Genomic DNA, 18,622 nt, shown 5'->3' with positions numbered 1-18,622 from the left:
TAGATTAGATGGATGTGCAATTGTTGAAATTGGTTGTAATTATTGGTATGGTCGTAACTTGAATAAAAGTTTGTAGATTTTGATTGTCCAATTACTTTTTTAATATTGTAGTTGAGTTCAAGAACAACAAAAAAACGCAGCAATAATAACAACAATTAAGTCGAGCGAGATATAAGACCATAAAAATCTCCTCGATCTCAGAAATCCTAAAAATACCTACGTAACTAATATGTCTTGTACGAAACTATTTACTGCGGATATCCTTTAAATTCATAATATACAAGAAAGTGCAGACATTTTTAAACTCTTTGTCTAAACCTGTATCTATTAATCAACACTATTGACAAAATTCAATACCAAATATTATATACCATAAGCTGTTAACTAATGGGGAAGATTACATACATTATGATATAATTAGTGACCTTCAGCTCGACATAGAAAACGCACTGGAACGTCTGTGGCGTATATTAAACACCAGTAGTTCCATAAAGGGGCGTACTAAAACTCCGATGCAGATAGGGCTGCTACGAAGAAATTATTATCAAAACATAACTTGTCTTAAAGCAGTCAGTAACTCAAATAGTTCGTTTACTTGAAATTGCGTTTTAATTAAATGGAATCTTTTAGTAAGCGTATTTAATTGTAAAGAATGAATAAATAAATAAATAAATAAATAAATATTATAGGACATTAATACACAAATCGACCTAGTCCCACAGTAAGCTCAATTAAGGCTTGTGTTATGGGTACTAGGCGACGATAAATATAATATTAATAAATACATATATAGATAATAACACCCAGACCCAAGAACAAATAATTGAGTTCATCACACAAATATTTGCCCTGACCGGGGATCGAACCCGGGACCGTCGGCTCAGTAGGCAGTTACTTTACCACTGCGCCGACCGCGTCGTCGAATGGAAGAGACTCATTATAATAATTATTATTTACACGTTTTTACGTTAATTATTAACGTTCAGTCTTCATTCGGAAACAAAAAGCTGGCTGCCATAATGTTGTGCAAGAAAAGTACGCTACTAGAACTTTTTGTCGTTTTTGAAAATCAGTTAAAATGTAACCAATCATTGAATTTTTCACTAATACTACGTGATGTCAATAACACCAGAAACTTATTAGCAGCAACCCTACACCCAGTATGTGATTACACGCAGTCCCACGGTTGCTTACAAATAAATCGTAACCTTTACAGTGGCAGTATAAAGCACACTATAACGGCCACTAAAACTTATCTAATGATCACGATGTTCCGAAACTGTCTCCGGAGAGTTTTACTTATAATATTTATTATATTTGTTCGTACTGAGAATATGTTGTTATAGCCCTTGGGCTCGGTTGTATGCTCTATATTTTATTAGAAACTAGAAACATTGAATTTGCATCGTCAGCGTATTCGATACCTTTTTAGAATATATAACAATATATAGATGGTTAAAATAATGTTATGCATCCAAAGAATTTGCTGTTTGATTGGATATAATTTGGCCGTTCGTTATACCGTTTAATAAAACGACTCGGCTATTAATTAAACAGCTGATAAAGATAGTTAGGCTGCATTATTGAGAAAAAATATTGTATTCTTATAATGTGCTGTTAGAGATAACTGCACTACTACTTTTTAAATGCTTCTTCAGATATCGAAGTGATTTTAAAACTCCATTAATAATTGAAGGTTCTGAATACAATATACTTTCAATTTATCACCTTGAACTGCGTATTACACCCTGTTTAAAATGAAGCGATAAGTGCATTTACCGAATAAGCAACCATTAACGGGAATAAATTTGCAATTCAACCACTTTACCGAAAAATCCCTTGCAATTATTCGAATTTAATGCTACATTTGCGAAGTTGGAACGCATTCTTTCACGTAAACACCGTATGTAAATTGCAGTAAATGGAGAATTAAGTTTTGCCATTCATTGTTGGGCTCGTTGGACGATGTAGAAAGAAAGTAAGGTCCTTCAACGATGTTAACTATGATTATCGGCATAAAATTTGATAAACTGTTATCACTAATTGTATATTGTGTGTTATTTTCAAAGTACAAATTCTTATGCATAGAGTTATCAAACAATTACTCGAAATTCATACGTTACGTAAATTTTCGGATATAATTAATAAAGCTCATAAAACCAGCAATTATAGTACTTCTGAATTTAAGATAATGTAGAAATAAACACGTTAAAATTACGTATTGGCTTTCCTTACTTAAAAATTACTGATCTAAATAACTAAAAAAGTGAAACACGAGTTAAAAATATTAAATTCAATCATAACTCCAAGCAGTTTAAAGCGAATTTTCATATAAAGTTAATTTCTGGAAAATACTGCAAACATGCTTACAGGAGGCCATTAGGGTCGAGAAATATGATTTCCTGGAGCTTCCCACATAAAGAAAACTTTAAGCCGGTATTAGATGCCGTTTCACTCGTGCGGGTAGACGCAGATTTACGGCTGTAACGAAAATGTAGAAAATAGATACATACAGTTTGAAATGGTCGGAGAATAAGCTGGGATTATTTTTAATCTCAAGATGAGATATTGTGCAGCTTGACGCGAATTTTGTTTAAAAGAAGTGTGACTGAATTTGCTATTTGCAACAATATTTTGTTACTCTTACGATGATCATCACATTAGAAATACTTAGAGAAAAAGAACTAATGTTACAGGTATTTTTAATTCGATTCAGATCTGGATTTGTTATATTATTATTTTATTTTCTGATTATCATGAGAATATGGTATTTTTCATTTGACTGTTTTTAACAAAGTTATTGCCCTATTAACCTACTTCCAAACTGTATTAAGTTTTTCCATAAACAGTAATTCTACTTACTGAATATTTTAAATATATTATTAAACTTTTTTTATTTACCGTCCGTCTAGATTTAATTAGACGTTCACTTATTCGTATTTAAACGTCCTCGCAATTACTTAGCAAGGTAGAGATCGCTAACTGTAGTGCCTTATTTATTTAGTACTAGTTCTTGTAGGATAGCATTTTAGCGTGAATATAGTAGCTGTGCTCTTTGTGAATTTACCTATTTATTTGTTTTGCTTTGACTCTTTCGCGTTGTCGACAAAATATGTTGTTTGACATTTTGAGACCAAAGGCGCGTTGTCTGATGCATCTAACGACATAACTTTTAATTGTGAATGTAGTATGTTCTTCTAAATAAGAATGGAAATTATGTAAGTAAGTAGATAAGTAAAGAAGCAATCATTGTAATTTTAATAAGGTGAGGAAACATTCTATTCAAGCAGAACAATTCGCAACTCCTACTTGAAAAAATTGAAAACATGGCATACCTATCACCTACATACTTTGAGCTTTCGAAGTTTAATTTACACATAGTTATTAAAATTGAATTTTTCCTATTTATTTGTGAATTTAGTAAACTTTACAACAAAGTTAATGAATTTGTTTCCTTTTTAACAATATATTTTTTAAATGCAATAATATCGTATACATGTACTAACTTATACGCTTTTTATATTTTATTTGTTCGTATAAACGCTGTATAATATTTTATAAGCTTCGAAATAGAAAATGATATCCAAAATAAAGGATATTCACCATTTTCCGTGGGCGTGAACAGACTCTGTCGGGGACAATTTTAATGCGTTATTATATAACGTATAAATCATTATGGTTTAAGTTATAAGCAGAAAGTAAGCAGAATTATATTATTGTCATAAAATAATAATAATCTTAAGGTAAAGCTGTCTTAATTTTTTAATAGGTTGCTAAAATGAGAACATTAATGAGGATCAAATTAAAACTTTGCTTTTAATAGCCAATTTCGTAGACATAGGTAGTTTTTTTCCAAGCGTTTTTCACATTATTTCCACAATGTCATGAAATGATACTATTGTGTAAGTACTGTTTGTTTAATGATGAATTAAAATATTTATATGATGATATAACCACTATTTGAAGATGTGTAACAGATTTTTATCTGTATACAACCATATATTTTCCAAACATTAATAAAATCTTTTTTTTATTAATATTTTCTATACAAATCGCGTTCTCTTATAACTTGTGCCTGCCATAACGTATGAGCTCGCGTGGCCCCGTCACCATTACAGTCCTTAATGTGCACGAAATGGAGGTTTTCAATTTTAAGCACTCAATTAAAACTGTAAAGAAAGCATTTACTTCGAATTGTTTAATTACTCGAGATTATGTATTGAAGTGAAACTTCTTCAGCGCGTTGAGAGTAAATTTTCAAGGTCGCGTCATGGCAATACCGTCATGTCATGGAGTAAGGCGACGATATTGGTATATTTGAATCTTGCCAAAGAAGTTTCACTTCTGACACGTGTGCTTGGCACTCACGCTTTTTTGTTCTAAGAGATGTGCATGAAACAACGGAGGTTCTCAAGATGTTGTGTTTGATGTAAGAACTATTACTGGACTGGTTAAGTTCTATTAAATGGATTATTATAAGTAAAGTCCCGCGTCCCATATAGGATTATGGGGCATTATTCAAAAATCTGTTTCACTGATGGATTTCCTTTAAAGACATGGTGATAAGCTTTCTTTATCCTGCCAGACCGACACATTTTTTCTTCGCCTCCACCAGGAATCGAACCCAGGATCCCTCGGTTCCACTCACGTGTTTACCACTCTAACAAGGAGGTGGTTTATTATAACATATTTTATTGGCAGTAGAAACTCAACATATTTTTCATAATTCGTAACGAGACGTAGGTGTGAACAGGATAATAATTTTAAATATGAAATTATTACGCCTACGTTCTATCAAATTTACTCTAATTATTTTTTTAAATTAGCCGGAACAAATACGTCATAATCTTATTCTATTTTCGGAAGAAAGAGACGCCCACTTATCATTTTATTAGCTAATTTAACTATTAGTCTGGGTATAATTTTTTTCTAAGAGTAGCCAAAATTATTTATGTTATGTTGTTATGTGTATGATTTAAACTCAGAATGATAAATAGTAACTATAAATTTATAAAGAATAGAAAAAATTCGATCACGAGGCGGGACTCAAACCCGCATACTTTCGCGCCATTCCGGGGCGGATGCCTGACCAATTCAGCCACTCGTGACCTGCCAGAGCAATTGAATTTATTCCATTCCTTCAGTTGCATTTGAATTCCATAAAACCAAAAATATCAATTTCAAATAGTAACTAGTTAATAAGTTACACGCGAAAATTACTACAAACTTAAAACCGCAAAACTTCATTCAATGATGAATGTTTGCGCTCATACAGGGAAATACATTTATTGTAAATGTCGTATAGGTATATTCGTGCACATGTTAGTCGATATTAGAATCAGTCTCTCGAAAACTTCGTTAGAGCTATCGACACGTAAAACTTGCCACTCAAACAATGTCAACACAAAAATATCTCATATGTCTTCGCTACATAGTATAAAACAAAGTCGCTTTTTCTGTCCCTATGTCCCTTTGTATGCTTAGCTTTAAAACTACGCAACGGACTCTGGTGCAGTTTTTTTTAATAGATAGAGCGATTCAAGAGGAAGGTTTTAGTACCTATATAATTTATTAGGTTTTAGACAAAGCGGGCGAAGTCACGGGCGGTAAGCTAGTTAACTATATAAGAAGGCTAGAATCTCAATTCATTGCTACAGAATATCCGCTACACTTCAAGCAAAACGCACTCATATTAGAATCAGTCTCTCGAAAACTTCGTCAGTACCAAAATACCGACACCCAAAGGCTGCCACTCACACTGTCAACTGTCGAAGCAACGCAGTGTCTGTCAACCTTACGGTGTCAACAGCTGACGGTCTGCAAAACAGCTTTCCATCATTTATTATGTTGTTTCGTTCTTGACGGACACGCTGTTTTGTCGTTTTCAAATTTGTATGGGGATTTGGATAACTTATTTTAGAGTACGTAGTTGATTTTAGTTTTATAGGAGATTTTCTAATCACTCTTGAAAGGCAGTGGTGTATGGATAACAAAATAATGAATTAAAGGTTTTCTAACCAGATCTAGAGATACGGAGTATAGAGAAATATAGTTGTTTATTTAAGAATTTGGATTAAAATATTTATTAAATTACCAGTAAGTATAATATTATATAGTACTAGAGTTCCGCCCGCGGCTTCGCCCGCGTTTGCAAAGGAAAACCCGCATAGTTCCCGTTCCCGTGGGATTTCCGGGATAAAAACTATCCTATGTGTTAATCCAAGTTACACTCTATATATGTGCTAAATTTCATTGTAATCGGTTCAGTAGTTTTTACGTGAAAGAGTAACAAACATCCATACATCCATACAAACTTTCGCATTTATAATATTAGTAGGGTGGCGTATCAACAAAGTAAATTATCAATCAAAACAATTAAAAGGAATGTTAATTTTTGATTAAAATAGTGTTAATAGAAGATCATTTTTAAAACATTTGGTATTTCTTATGTTAGAGAGTGTTAGATATCTCATATCTGTCTTATATACAACTAGTGGTCCGCCCCGGCTTCGCCCGTGTTACATATTTCACAATAAAAGGTAGCCTATGTCCTTTCTCGGGTATCAAAATATCTCCATACCAAAGGAGAATGGCAAACTCCCATAGGACTCTGGGCCTGATCGTTACACTGATGATTTATGGGTGATTAAATAGATAAAAATATACAGACTCTATGAATATAATAATTATAGATCTTTTCTATGAGATAGCAGAGATATTGGGATATTGATTAAGATCAATTTTGAATATAACGTTACTAAGGCCCTTCTGCCATTAGGTACGATACTTCTAGAATACGATACTCGCGTAGAATACTACTTAGATATTTGCTGGCTACCCGATGCTCGCATATTATGCGACTGAAAATGACTAAATTCATCATTATTATGCCTCGTTTTTGTGGACCGACGTTATAATAATAATAATAATTCATTTATTTATTGCAACAACGTCGTTATGTCGAGCAATCAGCAATTCCAGTGACGAAGAAGCTCTTGCAGTTTTTCTTTTTTATAGAAATAGAAGACGCCAACGTAAGAGTAAGAAGTACTGGATTCATCCATATATTGAAAGAAACATAAATTGTAGAGTTTTTGTAGCCGAACGAGAACTACAACATGATGATTAGATATTTTTATCTTTCTAACGAAGAGATACGCGGGAGAGTCGAGACACGATGCAAAAGCGACCGACACGGTGAGTAGTGCTATACTAGTCGCGGACGTGTAGGATTCCAGTAGCGTAGTGTGTGAGCCTACATAAAAATGTATGTGAGATACTCCGCGGCGACTAGTCTCCGAGACTTGCAGGATACTTGAATCGCCTATGCGTATCGTAATGGGAGAAGGGCCTAAAACTTCACTCAAATGTCAAACAACAAACATAAACAAATCACTCATCACTGACACAATTATGATTAATAATTTGACATTTTATTAATGGCCAGCTACCTAAATAAAAATGTTATAATTATTATTGATTAAGTAAAACATGTTTTTATTTTATAGAATGATCTAAATAAATTAAGATATGTGTTAAAAATAAGTTAAGTTTTGTTTCTGATTTATAAAGCATTTGAATTCAATAAAATTAAAAATAAAATATAGACATTCATTCGCATTAATCGATATATTCGACTTTTTTACTCGTGACAACACTGACAATCTCTGCTTGATAAGACCGGTAGTCATAGAAATCTAAATAACAATGCCGGTAGTGAACACATTATCTTTTTTTTCATAGATTTGTTTTCCCATAGAATCAGAAGTAAATATTTTACCAAGAATTACTAAAAATAACATAATGAATTTTAAATATATTATGATTTCTGTAACAGTTAGGCCCAGTTTCGCCATTTTCCTTTCATGCAAATTGGTTCAGTAGTTTAGGCGTGATTGAGTAACAGACAGACAGACAGAGTTACTTTCGCATTTATAATATTAGTATGGATAACGCATATTTCACCTACAAAGAATATTCATCACTCCTTTGCTTAGCTACATTCCAAAAAACTGTAAATAAAAAATCGTCTCCAAAAAGCGCGAACTGAAAAGAACGCACAAAGTTAAATTCCATACTCAAAGGGAAATTTCCGTCAACTGTAACAGTACGTTTAAACGTTAAAAACTCTTGTACACCACTTAAATGTAGTTCTTTGGCGTAACTCCAGTACGGTCGATTGCTCTGTGCAGGTGAAACGGTCAGACATTCAAATAAGTTGATGACTGCGATTCAATTTTATTCGATTCTTTAATTGTTACCGGATAAATTGCTTGCCAATTTGATTGCGAGTGTTTCGTGTGCGAAGTTTCGTAACGTAAAAATTGAGATATTGTCTGATATGCAGATCGGAGATGATCTGAAATTATAGGATGTCTGTAATGTACTTATAGGTATGGATTGAAGAATAAAAAACTTAAAAACTATTCATAATATACCTATATGAAATGAAATGAAATGAAAATAAGTTTATTATGGACACGTAAAAAAAATATACAATAATTTAGTTAAAAAAAAGGAACTTAAAAGATATACGTATGCCATAATTAGGCCAACCACTCAGTGTGATAACACTGATTTTCAGTGGCCGCCTTAGGATGTCTTATTGACAGTAGATGTATTTCCGTTCAGACTAAGGTATCCAACAATATGCAAGTATAAATATAATTGAATCGATATATACTTTATAAATATAATAAGTAAATGAATAATATATAATATATTGTGTATTAAATTAAAATATATCTAGATAGAGAAATGGTTACGAATTAAATGCACCCCAGGGCGTTAGTTTGATCATCAAAGCTACTTGAGGAAATAATGTTAATTTACGTATAACATCAACACGAAAAATTTGATTAATTAGAAATTTTAATACTAATAGGTACAACACAAACACATAGACATGTGACCGATAATGCTTTCCCAATGACCCTTTTGAGCTGCTGAAATATAATACTTACAGAAAACTAATTTATAGACAACTAGCTTTCCACCCGCGGCTTTGCCCGCGCAGCCAAAGAAAAACCCGCATAGGTAGTTCCCGTTCCCAAGGATTTCCGGGATTGCGTCATTTTCCCGGGATAAAAAGTAGCCTATATCCTTTCTCGGGTATCAAAATATCTCCATACCAAATTTCATGAAAATTGGTTCAGTAGTTTAGTCGTGATTGAGTAACAGACAGACAGACAGAGTTACTTTCGCATTTATAATATTAATAGTATGGATAACAAACAGCGATGGGTCACCGTACTAGGAAATTAATTTCCACCCAGTATCACCTTACTTCGGAAATGAAATCACATTCCAAAAACGCCTGCTATAATATCACAAGCTGTCAACAGCATATCCGATAAATCGTGCAATATTATGTTCCCGATATTACACGGTAGGGCTTCAAGTAATCGGTGTCGATTATAAGGGCACGATCGGAAATCTGTCTAGTGGGTGTCGTTTACCCGCCATGTGCGATTCGCGATGTAAGAACATATTGTAAGGCCGTGTTTGTAGTGACATCCGACTGTAAATAGTTGTCATTTTATGGCAAAGATCTGTGATGTCAAATCAATTCGGATAAACAAATTATGTTTGTCTTGTTTTATGGATAATAAATACAATATCAAATTAAAGCATTTTAATTTTTAAGCTCCTATACACTCGTCATAAAACGTAACATTTACGTAACGTAACAAAAAAAACCTACCTACATCTAAATTTGAAATGAAAATATGGTTCATGTACCTACTACTATTACGTTAATACTTACTTTGGAAACCGTCATAACGTCCAACAATTTACAAATCGTAAATAAAAAAACCAAACATATTTGAAAGCCCTGCATCGAAGGTAATCCCCTTTAAACAGTAATCAATGACATATTACAGTTAAGCCTACATTATAACACGAAACATGTCATTTGAAGTGATATTGATAAAGAAGTTAAATAAAATAACCACTTTTATTATTATATTTACTTGGTTCATTTTATCTTTTCTCACAAGTCTTGTTTCAATCAAGTTGACTGTAACATATTTTTAACAATATAAAGTTTATCATCATTTTTTCATTACGTTTGTTACTTACTACCTTTTTATAGAATATTATTTGTTGGCGCTTAATTTCATTAAAAAATATTCCTATAAATCATCTTCTACATAAGCTAGGTTTATCTAAATAGGAATCCTAACTATCATGACAAATATAAAAAAAATCTAACAACCTCTAAGAGTCCATCTTACTACTACTACTTTGTAATTCAATAATCGATTATTTTTATTTAATTCGATGCCCTTATCCAACCCGTAAAACTATATAAAACTAACCAAATACACCAAAAATAGCCACATTACACATTCAAATAAAGAGTACTGAACAAACAGGGCTATAAAAAAGCTACCCTATGTCAAACTATAAAGAACTCTATTATTCTCGCGATAGCAGTTATAAAAGTTTTCGTACATTGAATACTTTTACGAAATTGGTTCATAATTCATTGAATAATGGCAGCACACGACGGTTCTCAGGCTTGAACGAGTGGTAATAATAGGCTCGCGAATGTCTAGGGTCAAGCCTTCATTTAATTTTAATCTGACGACAACCGCATATTATAGGCTTAAGGTCGTGTCTAACATATTATTGTGAAGAATATTTTTTACAAGTGGAATAAAAAAAACATAGTAAATACAGTGTTGTAAATCATAAGAGGCTCAGTAATATTATGTTGAAAATATATAAATAGTAAAATTTCCAGGTGTACCTATATTTAGAAAAATTCGAAACATTGAGAACTGTAGCAAACAACCCGACAGAAAAAAAATGCAAGTACAATATCTTCAAAGGAAGAAAATAATTAATTAAGAAAATTTTCAATAAATTTTTACAGTCGTAACTATCTAATATTCTTTCAGTATTTCTACATAATAATAAGAACAAAAATAGACGGTGAGTACACATATAAAGGAAAATTACTAAGAATTAACTTTCTAATTATATTATTGGCGCAACTGTATATTACCACCTTAATAATGGACTTAAATGCAAACTTCATTACTGTTTAGTATAACTTGCAATTTCCTACAAGGAAAAAGTGTTCAGTTTACGTTCATTTTACTAGAATTAAACTGACATTCAACTGTTTATTTGCTAAATACAAATTATTGTTTGTTAACCAAAATTAATTTATGAAATAACAATGTTATTTTTAGCTTTTGCAATTAAATTGACATTTTTGGCCTCCGTCAGTTCAGAATTAATAATTATTCGTACTGAAAGGGTATTTTAATTTAGTTACTTTATTTATACTTAAGTTAAATTTACAAATATTACCTTTAAATTATTGTTAGACAAGTGACAAAAATATGATTAAAATATTAAACAAAACTACAATTCAAGAATTCCCCATTAATTCCAAAGATTTTAGATTCCTATTATTAATTTAATAATAACTACTATCTTAATATCGGGTTAGAAATTTTGCAACATTAAATTTGCACTTCCAAAACATCGTACCCATAAGTAATATCATTATAATCTGATGAACAAAACGCCTACAAAGCTAATGTTGTGTCATTATGCAAACTGCCTTATCGGGACTTAGCTTGTATCGGCCCTTATTCCTGATTAAATTTGAAACCATAAAAGCCCAAGCTATCGCGTGCCCAAACAATATTCAATTAAAATACCGTATGCAAAGTAACTATTACAAGTTAACATGTATCGTAAATGGTTTTATTGGATGTTAATTTGGTTCATCATTTGACTCTAAAACTAAGTTACTTTTTCGAATTTTTATATAGATACTAGTGGTCCGCCCCGGCTTCGCCCGTGGTACCTACATGTTTAAACTATCCTATCTCTCAAGTTGGATCGAACTGCACATGGTGTGCGAATTTTATTATAATCGTTTAAGTGGTTTAGGAGTCCATTGAGGACAAACATTGTGACACGAGATTTATATATATATTAAGATTTATTAAAAATATGCTGCAGTAACATCTACTTCTAAACTTCATAAACAAGCTAGATCTAGACTAATATTATAAAGAGGAAAGGTTTGTAATTATGTATGTATGTATGGTTTTCACGCATAAATTACTGGATCGATTTTGATTAAATTTGGCACAGACAATCCTTAGACCCTGAGAAAGAACATAGACTACCTTTTATTGCGAAATATGTACCACGGGCGAAGCCGGGGCGGACCGCTAGTATGTCATATAAATAGTACTAATGTATGAATTAAATAATAGCACTGTACAATAATTAATTGCAATAAAATTCAATTCGTAATATTTTCGCGATGCCGTGGAAACTTAATTAGTTTATAGAGTATAAATAATGCTTGTATCTATTAATGTATGTAAAATGTGAAATAAAATTTTACACTAATATCCAATTTCAATTATTTAAAGTTCACTTCAAGGTTATTCATTCATATTATATTAGTTTATAAGTCACGTACTAACATTAATGGATCTCTGTCATCTAATTGTTTAAAATAAATAAATAATAAAAAAAAATTTCATGCGTTGATATTTGTATGATAAGCGGAATAAAGAAATAATCTAAATATGTTCATATTTATTTTGGTACACAGGTAGTTAATATTGTAATTTATTATTATACTTGACATTTGCGATCTTATCTATCAATACTATGGGGACGACTGTGACAACAAGGTACTGAGTATTAAAAGCATAGGTAAATTATTTTAGTAGTAAATTGTAGCATGTATATTTGAGTAGTAATAAAAATATACAAAAAAGAGTGTGTGCCGAGCACACGCGTCAGAAGTGAAACTTCTTTGGTAAGATTGAAAGATATCATAATCGCAGACGTACTGCATGACGTGACGGTATTGTAATGACGTGACCTTGAAATTTTACTCTCAACGCGCCTAAGGAAGTTTTACTTCAAAAACTTAATTGACATAATACACGGAAGAGATCATTTTTTAGTGATAAGGCCACCCTCTGCTAGTTTAGCTATAAGTTTTAGTTTTAAGTAATTTGTATAACTAGCATAGTAAAGTGTTATAAATAAATAAATACTTAAAATAAATAAATAAACATGACAAAAAAAGTTGTTTTTTATTTGTCTTTTCGAAACGGATAATTACTATATTTCATTTATTATTTATACATACGTACATAATAGGAAAGACTAGAAATAATGTTATATTAATAGAATTTTCATAGAATCCATCCACTTAACGAAATAGATCGGAAATCAGCGCTAATTTCGTTCATTACATTAACTCGTCCATTCATTTGAGCAGACAAGTCTAATGAGATAATAAGATAAATTACTGGATATCTATTCCGAATAGAGTTCAACTCTGATAGATTCCTTATTTCATGCTTTATGAGAAGGTATTTATCTTCATAGTTATCTACTAATTTATGATCAAATAATTTAAGTTCTTTTAAAGCCTATACCTAGCCTATGCCTATGCCTTATCTTACCTTTTTCCTGTACTTTGAATGCAATTCAAAAAATATACAACCTAACGATTCCACTACTATATACATTATGATTGCGGCGTGGTTAATGTTTGAAGAATGTCCTTCTATTTTATTTTTCTTCTTTAAGCGGCCAAAGGAACGTATTTCATATCAAAATTCAGTGATACAGCTATTCGATCGATTCCAGTGAAAGTCACGGTGATACATATTTTCGGAAAGTAAGTACAAAATCCCGATCTGCAGAGAAAATTAAAACTTTTTGATGACAGAGATAAAACAGATATTAGATTGAGATAATTGGAATAACAAAATCTAAGAATGCAAATATTTCCCATTTGTACAACCAAGCATGGTTTGCAAAGAAATAATATTTAAGTTCTTCTGAAATCTAATGTATTGTATAGCAAACCCCGTCACGGTGCAATAATTGTTAAACACGCAAGTCCAGTTGACACGTAGTGGAACTTTGAACTGCTGTAAAGATGTTTATGCACTAGATTTTGGTATTACACCATACGATTTGCTTATCTTACGATATTTTTTATCGTGCTCTTATTATTCAAATTATATGCGGACAAATAAATTTTCTATACATAAAGGAAGATATTTTTCGAACTAAATTGGCGTGATAAAAAGTTCGAATCATATAAAGTGAAATCGTATTATATATTTCAATATAAACTTTCCAAAGTCCTTTATATTAGAAGTGAACAATCGTTCCCTTAGTGGCCAGCCCTTGGGAGCAAGGAGCAAATACAATTCACATCTATTGATTTAACTTTGGACAAGTAAATCAGTTTCTGGTCCCTTTTGGTCACCACAAACGTTCTAAAATATTTTCTATTGTCTATCAAGTTTTAGGACATTGTATATAATAAAGAAATATAACAAGAGATAAAATCTAACCCGTTATAATAACGTTCTATAATCACGATTAAACGAATGTACAATCAAAGACGGACGGCCGCGGCGGTCATATGCAAAATATATCGAATAGTTAACTAATATCACTATAATTATAACTTCTTGACTAGGTACTTATCAAGAATAACAAATGAATTATGTCACGCAAACCATCATACCATATAGACGACCATTTTTACAACAATGTCGTGAGGTATAAACTGCCCAATACGTGTCGGGGTAGCCTATTGTAAGTTGCAAATCAGTGTTGCAATCAGAACTGGTGTGGACAGCTGTAAATTTGCTCCGAACTCGAATATTATGGTGTCGTTCTCAAAGCAGAACGCTTCGCTGTAAAGGTGATTGGTTCCGGGGGATTGGAAACTGTGGTCTATGTTATTGCTGTTAATCGTGTGGAATATTAATCTGGAATAATCTCTATTTTAAATAACGTTAGGAATAATCTATAGAAGTGATATAATGGAATGGAAGAATTTATAGAAGCAAAGACATTGGGACATAAAAATGAAAGGAAGTTAAGCACTTTTACAGATGGACTATTTTTGAAAACGATTGATATAGGAATCTTGTAATAATTTTAGTTGACATATCACCTTTTATATTTAAAAATGATAAGTATGTTAAGTAATTAGGTACCAATTTGTGAAATATTGTGATAAACTTACTTTTTATATTAACACTATCTGGATAATCTTAAATAATAATACCATCTATAGTACTAATATTATAAAGAGGTAAGGTAAGAAAAATTATGTAGTATTTATATATGTATGGTTTTCACGCATAAACTACTGGACCGATTTCAAAAATTCTTTCTTCACAATTAGAAAGCTGCATCTTCACTGAGCAACATAGGCTAGGTTTTATCCCGTAAATCCCACGGGAACTGGAACTATGCGGGTTTTTAATAACGCGGGCGAGGCCGCAGGCGGAAAGCTAGTCAGTTATAGCACATGTCAAAGCATTAATAAATTTAGAACCTTACTCCACTTACTCGCACTTATGTTACTTATTAAACATTCTTACTTTGTCACGAATACAATTGCTGACTTATCAAGAAATGCTAATTTAACCATCCGCTTTCCTTCATTCGTTATCAATCGGTTATTACAATTCTAAGGAATGCCTCTACACATTTGTTGTGCAGTAACGAGCTGTTAGCAACATTCCCAGTGAAATGTCTTGTAAGATCTTGTTCATGATCTTTGTTGTGCTCAACGTTATATTTGTTGCTAGCGAAGGTTTGTTTCCTATTATATTATCTTGTACTCTTTATATGATGAGGAAGTTATCAAACTTTGCGAAATTGCACTTTGCACGTTTTACTTACGTTGTATACTTACGTTTACTTGCGTTGGTACTTACTTTGTATGATTGAAATCTTTCTGACAGTATTTGCTGAACTACTGAACAGTGAATTCTTTGTATTTTGATATTATTTATTATAAGGTGGAATATAGTAACATTGTTTCAAATATTTCAAAGTGCAATACAGATATGAACTTATTTTTTTAAAATAGTCAGCACGAAAAATAACTTCAAAGAAAGCAAATCTTATCTAAATCACCTTTTAATTAAAACTCAAATTACCTTATTATATTATCATAATAATTGAAGAAACATATATCAATCAACGCATGATATTTTTTTTCAGACCTCTATGACAATACTAAAGAGAGTTACATAACAATTTTAACAGAAGAATACTTTAATATATTCAAAAACCTTCCTACAATCTTTGAATATTTAGCCGTAATAATGGGAAATGATCATAAAGACACAGTAAAAGATGATATTACAGAAACAAATGATAGAGAAAAACGTGATATTAAAGATGATGATGAAAATAATATAAGTGATGATGATATTCTTTCCTATGAATCATCATTTGCACCAAGATTAGGACTTACACCTGAAGAAATAGTGGAACAAATTCATAAAATTGAACATGAGTTAGAAGAATATAATAATAAATGTTCAGCAGATTGAAATAAATTTGTATGTGAAAATAACATAATAATAAATATCAAACTCAATTTAATTTACCTAATGAAACTCATCCTCAAATTTAACTTACTATGGTTTAAATGCTAGAGAAGAAGTCAGAAATTGAATGAAAAGGTACTTACTTGTTTCCATTAAGAAAATTGAATAAAATGATAACTGCTAAATTTACCTTTATTATTTTACCTATAGTAGACAAATGCCATTCTATAATTAATATTACATATTATTATTCAATAAATCGTCATCGTCATCCATACTAATATTATAAATGCGAAAGTAACTCTGTCTGTCTGTCTGTGACTCAATCACGCCTTAACTACTGAACCAATTTGCATGAGGTATAGATATATTTTGATACCCGAGAAAGGGTAGACATAGGATAGGTTTTATCCCGGAAATCCTACGGGAACGGGTTTTTCTTTGAAAACGCGGGCGAAGCCGCGGGCGGATAGCTAGTATTCTATATTTTTAAAACCACAAAATAGTCTTCCATAAAATATTGCTTATTGCATTTTTAACAACGTGAAAGATGTCGCAATTATCACATAATATGATATACCAAAGAGAGCATTATTTTATCGCCGTTAATTTATCACAAAGAAAATACTAAAGAGTTTAATCGGAATTAAAGAGATAGAAATTTGTCCGTACAGTCTCGTCAGGGTAATTTCGGACAAACGCTTTTACAATGGTAATTGGCTTTGCGCTATAATTTTTTTCACACAGGAACGAAATTGTGTTGACTTAATTAAAAATGTTCCGGCCGAACTAGCGTGGAGTCGAATTGAATTGGTTTTATATTTAAAAAAATTTAAACGAGTATCGATACAACGTATGTTTTTAGTTCCTTTATAAATATGGTTATTACCATATTTATAAAAGCAGGTAATATTATATACTAAGTATTTCTGATATAGTAAGACACTAGCATTCCACTCACGGCTTCGCCTGCGTTGTCGTAAAATTTACAAATTATAAAGTAAAACATTCCTCGAGAACCACTAAAAAATAATATGTGATCTCTGCAGCAATTTTTGAGTTTATTGCGATCAAATTGTCAGATGCGGTGGGTGCCTGTTTCATATTAAGTAGTTAAATTGTATAGAATTTATTAAAATTTCCTTCGACTGTTACCTGATTAAATAAATAAATAAATATTATAGGACATTATTACACAAATCGACCTAGTCCCACAGTAAGCTCAATTAAGGCTTGTGTTGTGGGTACTAGGCGACGATAAATATAATATTTAATAAATACATAATATATAGATAATAACACCCAGACCCAAGAACAAATAATTGAGTTCATCACACAAATATTTGCCCTGACCGGGGATCGAACCCGGGACCGTCGGCTCAGTAGGCAGTTACTTTACCACTGCGCCAACCGCGTCGTCAAATATCTTTATTTTTCAATAGTAGCTTAGGTCCTCTTAATCCTTTTTCTGCTCAATCAAGTTTCAACTGATTTGGTGTAAAAACGCAAAAAACACTCTCAGTATCGTATTATTATCATAGTATTTATATTCACCATCACACTAGTCCTCTAATCTCTATAACATCATTGACTTTACGTATAATACCGTTGAAGTCCTATTATAATTGCAATCTTCTATTGATATTGACTTAGCCAAATACGCAACAAGTGAGCCTAGCACGCACTTGTATGAGTTATATATGTTACCGGTCAAACCTGATTTCAGGACAAACTAGTTTGGCCTAGGTTAAACTATTTCTTCCTATACACGATCAGATGTCTATGCCAAAATAGTTCATCCTGAGACCTGTATAAACCAGTTTAGACTAGGCCATACTAGTTTATCCTAAAATAAGTACGCTTACACCCAGGATAGTTTAGCCTAGGCAAAACTAGTTTGTCCTGAAATCGGGTTTGGCCGGTAACATATACAATACGTTGTTATCCAAAGCGCTATTTAGTACAATAATTAGTGCTTTGCCATGCGGATTCACTGATTGTTCAGTAAATATGTGTTGGTTTATTTATGCCCGGTTCCTATATTCAACGGATCGTCATAGTATCAAAGCTACTATCCGTTTTTCTAGAACTAACTACGAGTCGTTATTACCGTTCCACAATTTTATTTCTTGACGTGCTGTCGACGGACATTCGTTGGTCATAAAAATACCGAGCCCTCTTCACTCACAGATGTGCGTTTCGTTATAAGCCAAATTGAAATTAAAATTACACAAAATTCAGGACAAAAT

General features: G+C 32.0%; 1 protein-coding gene across 1 annotated transcript; it reads left to right on the top strand.

Annotated features, from left to right (window-relative positions):
* The first annotated feature begins 15,324 nt into the window (after positions 1 to 15,324).
* LOC123691647 lies at positions 15,325 to 16,418 on the top strand. The gene is made up of 2 exons (XM_045636147.1): positions 15,325 to 15,628; positions 16,042 to 16,418. The coding sequence occupies exons 1-2, from the start codon at positions 15,565 to 15,567 to the stop codon at positions 16,374 to 16,376; spliced, it is 399 nt and encodes a 132-aa protein (XP_045492103.1). The 5' UTR covers positions 15,325 to 15,564; the 3' UTR covers positions 16,377 to 16,418.
* The last annotated feature ends 2,204 nt before the right edge of the window (positions 16,419 to 18,622 follow it).

This window comes from Colias croceus, chromosome 5 (assembly GCF_905220415.1).
Source record: "Colias croceus chromosome 5, ilColCroc2.1".
NCBI classification, from domain to species: domain Eukaryota; kingdom Metazoa; phylum Arthropoda; class Insecta; order Lepidoptera; family Pieridae; genus Colias; species Colias croceus.
The sequence above is the reverse complement of the archived record's forward strand: the minus strand, read 5'-3'. Positions and strand labels throughout refer to the sequence as shown.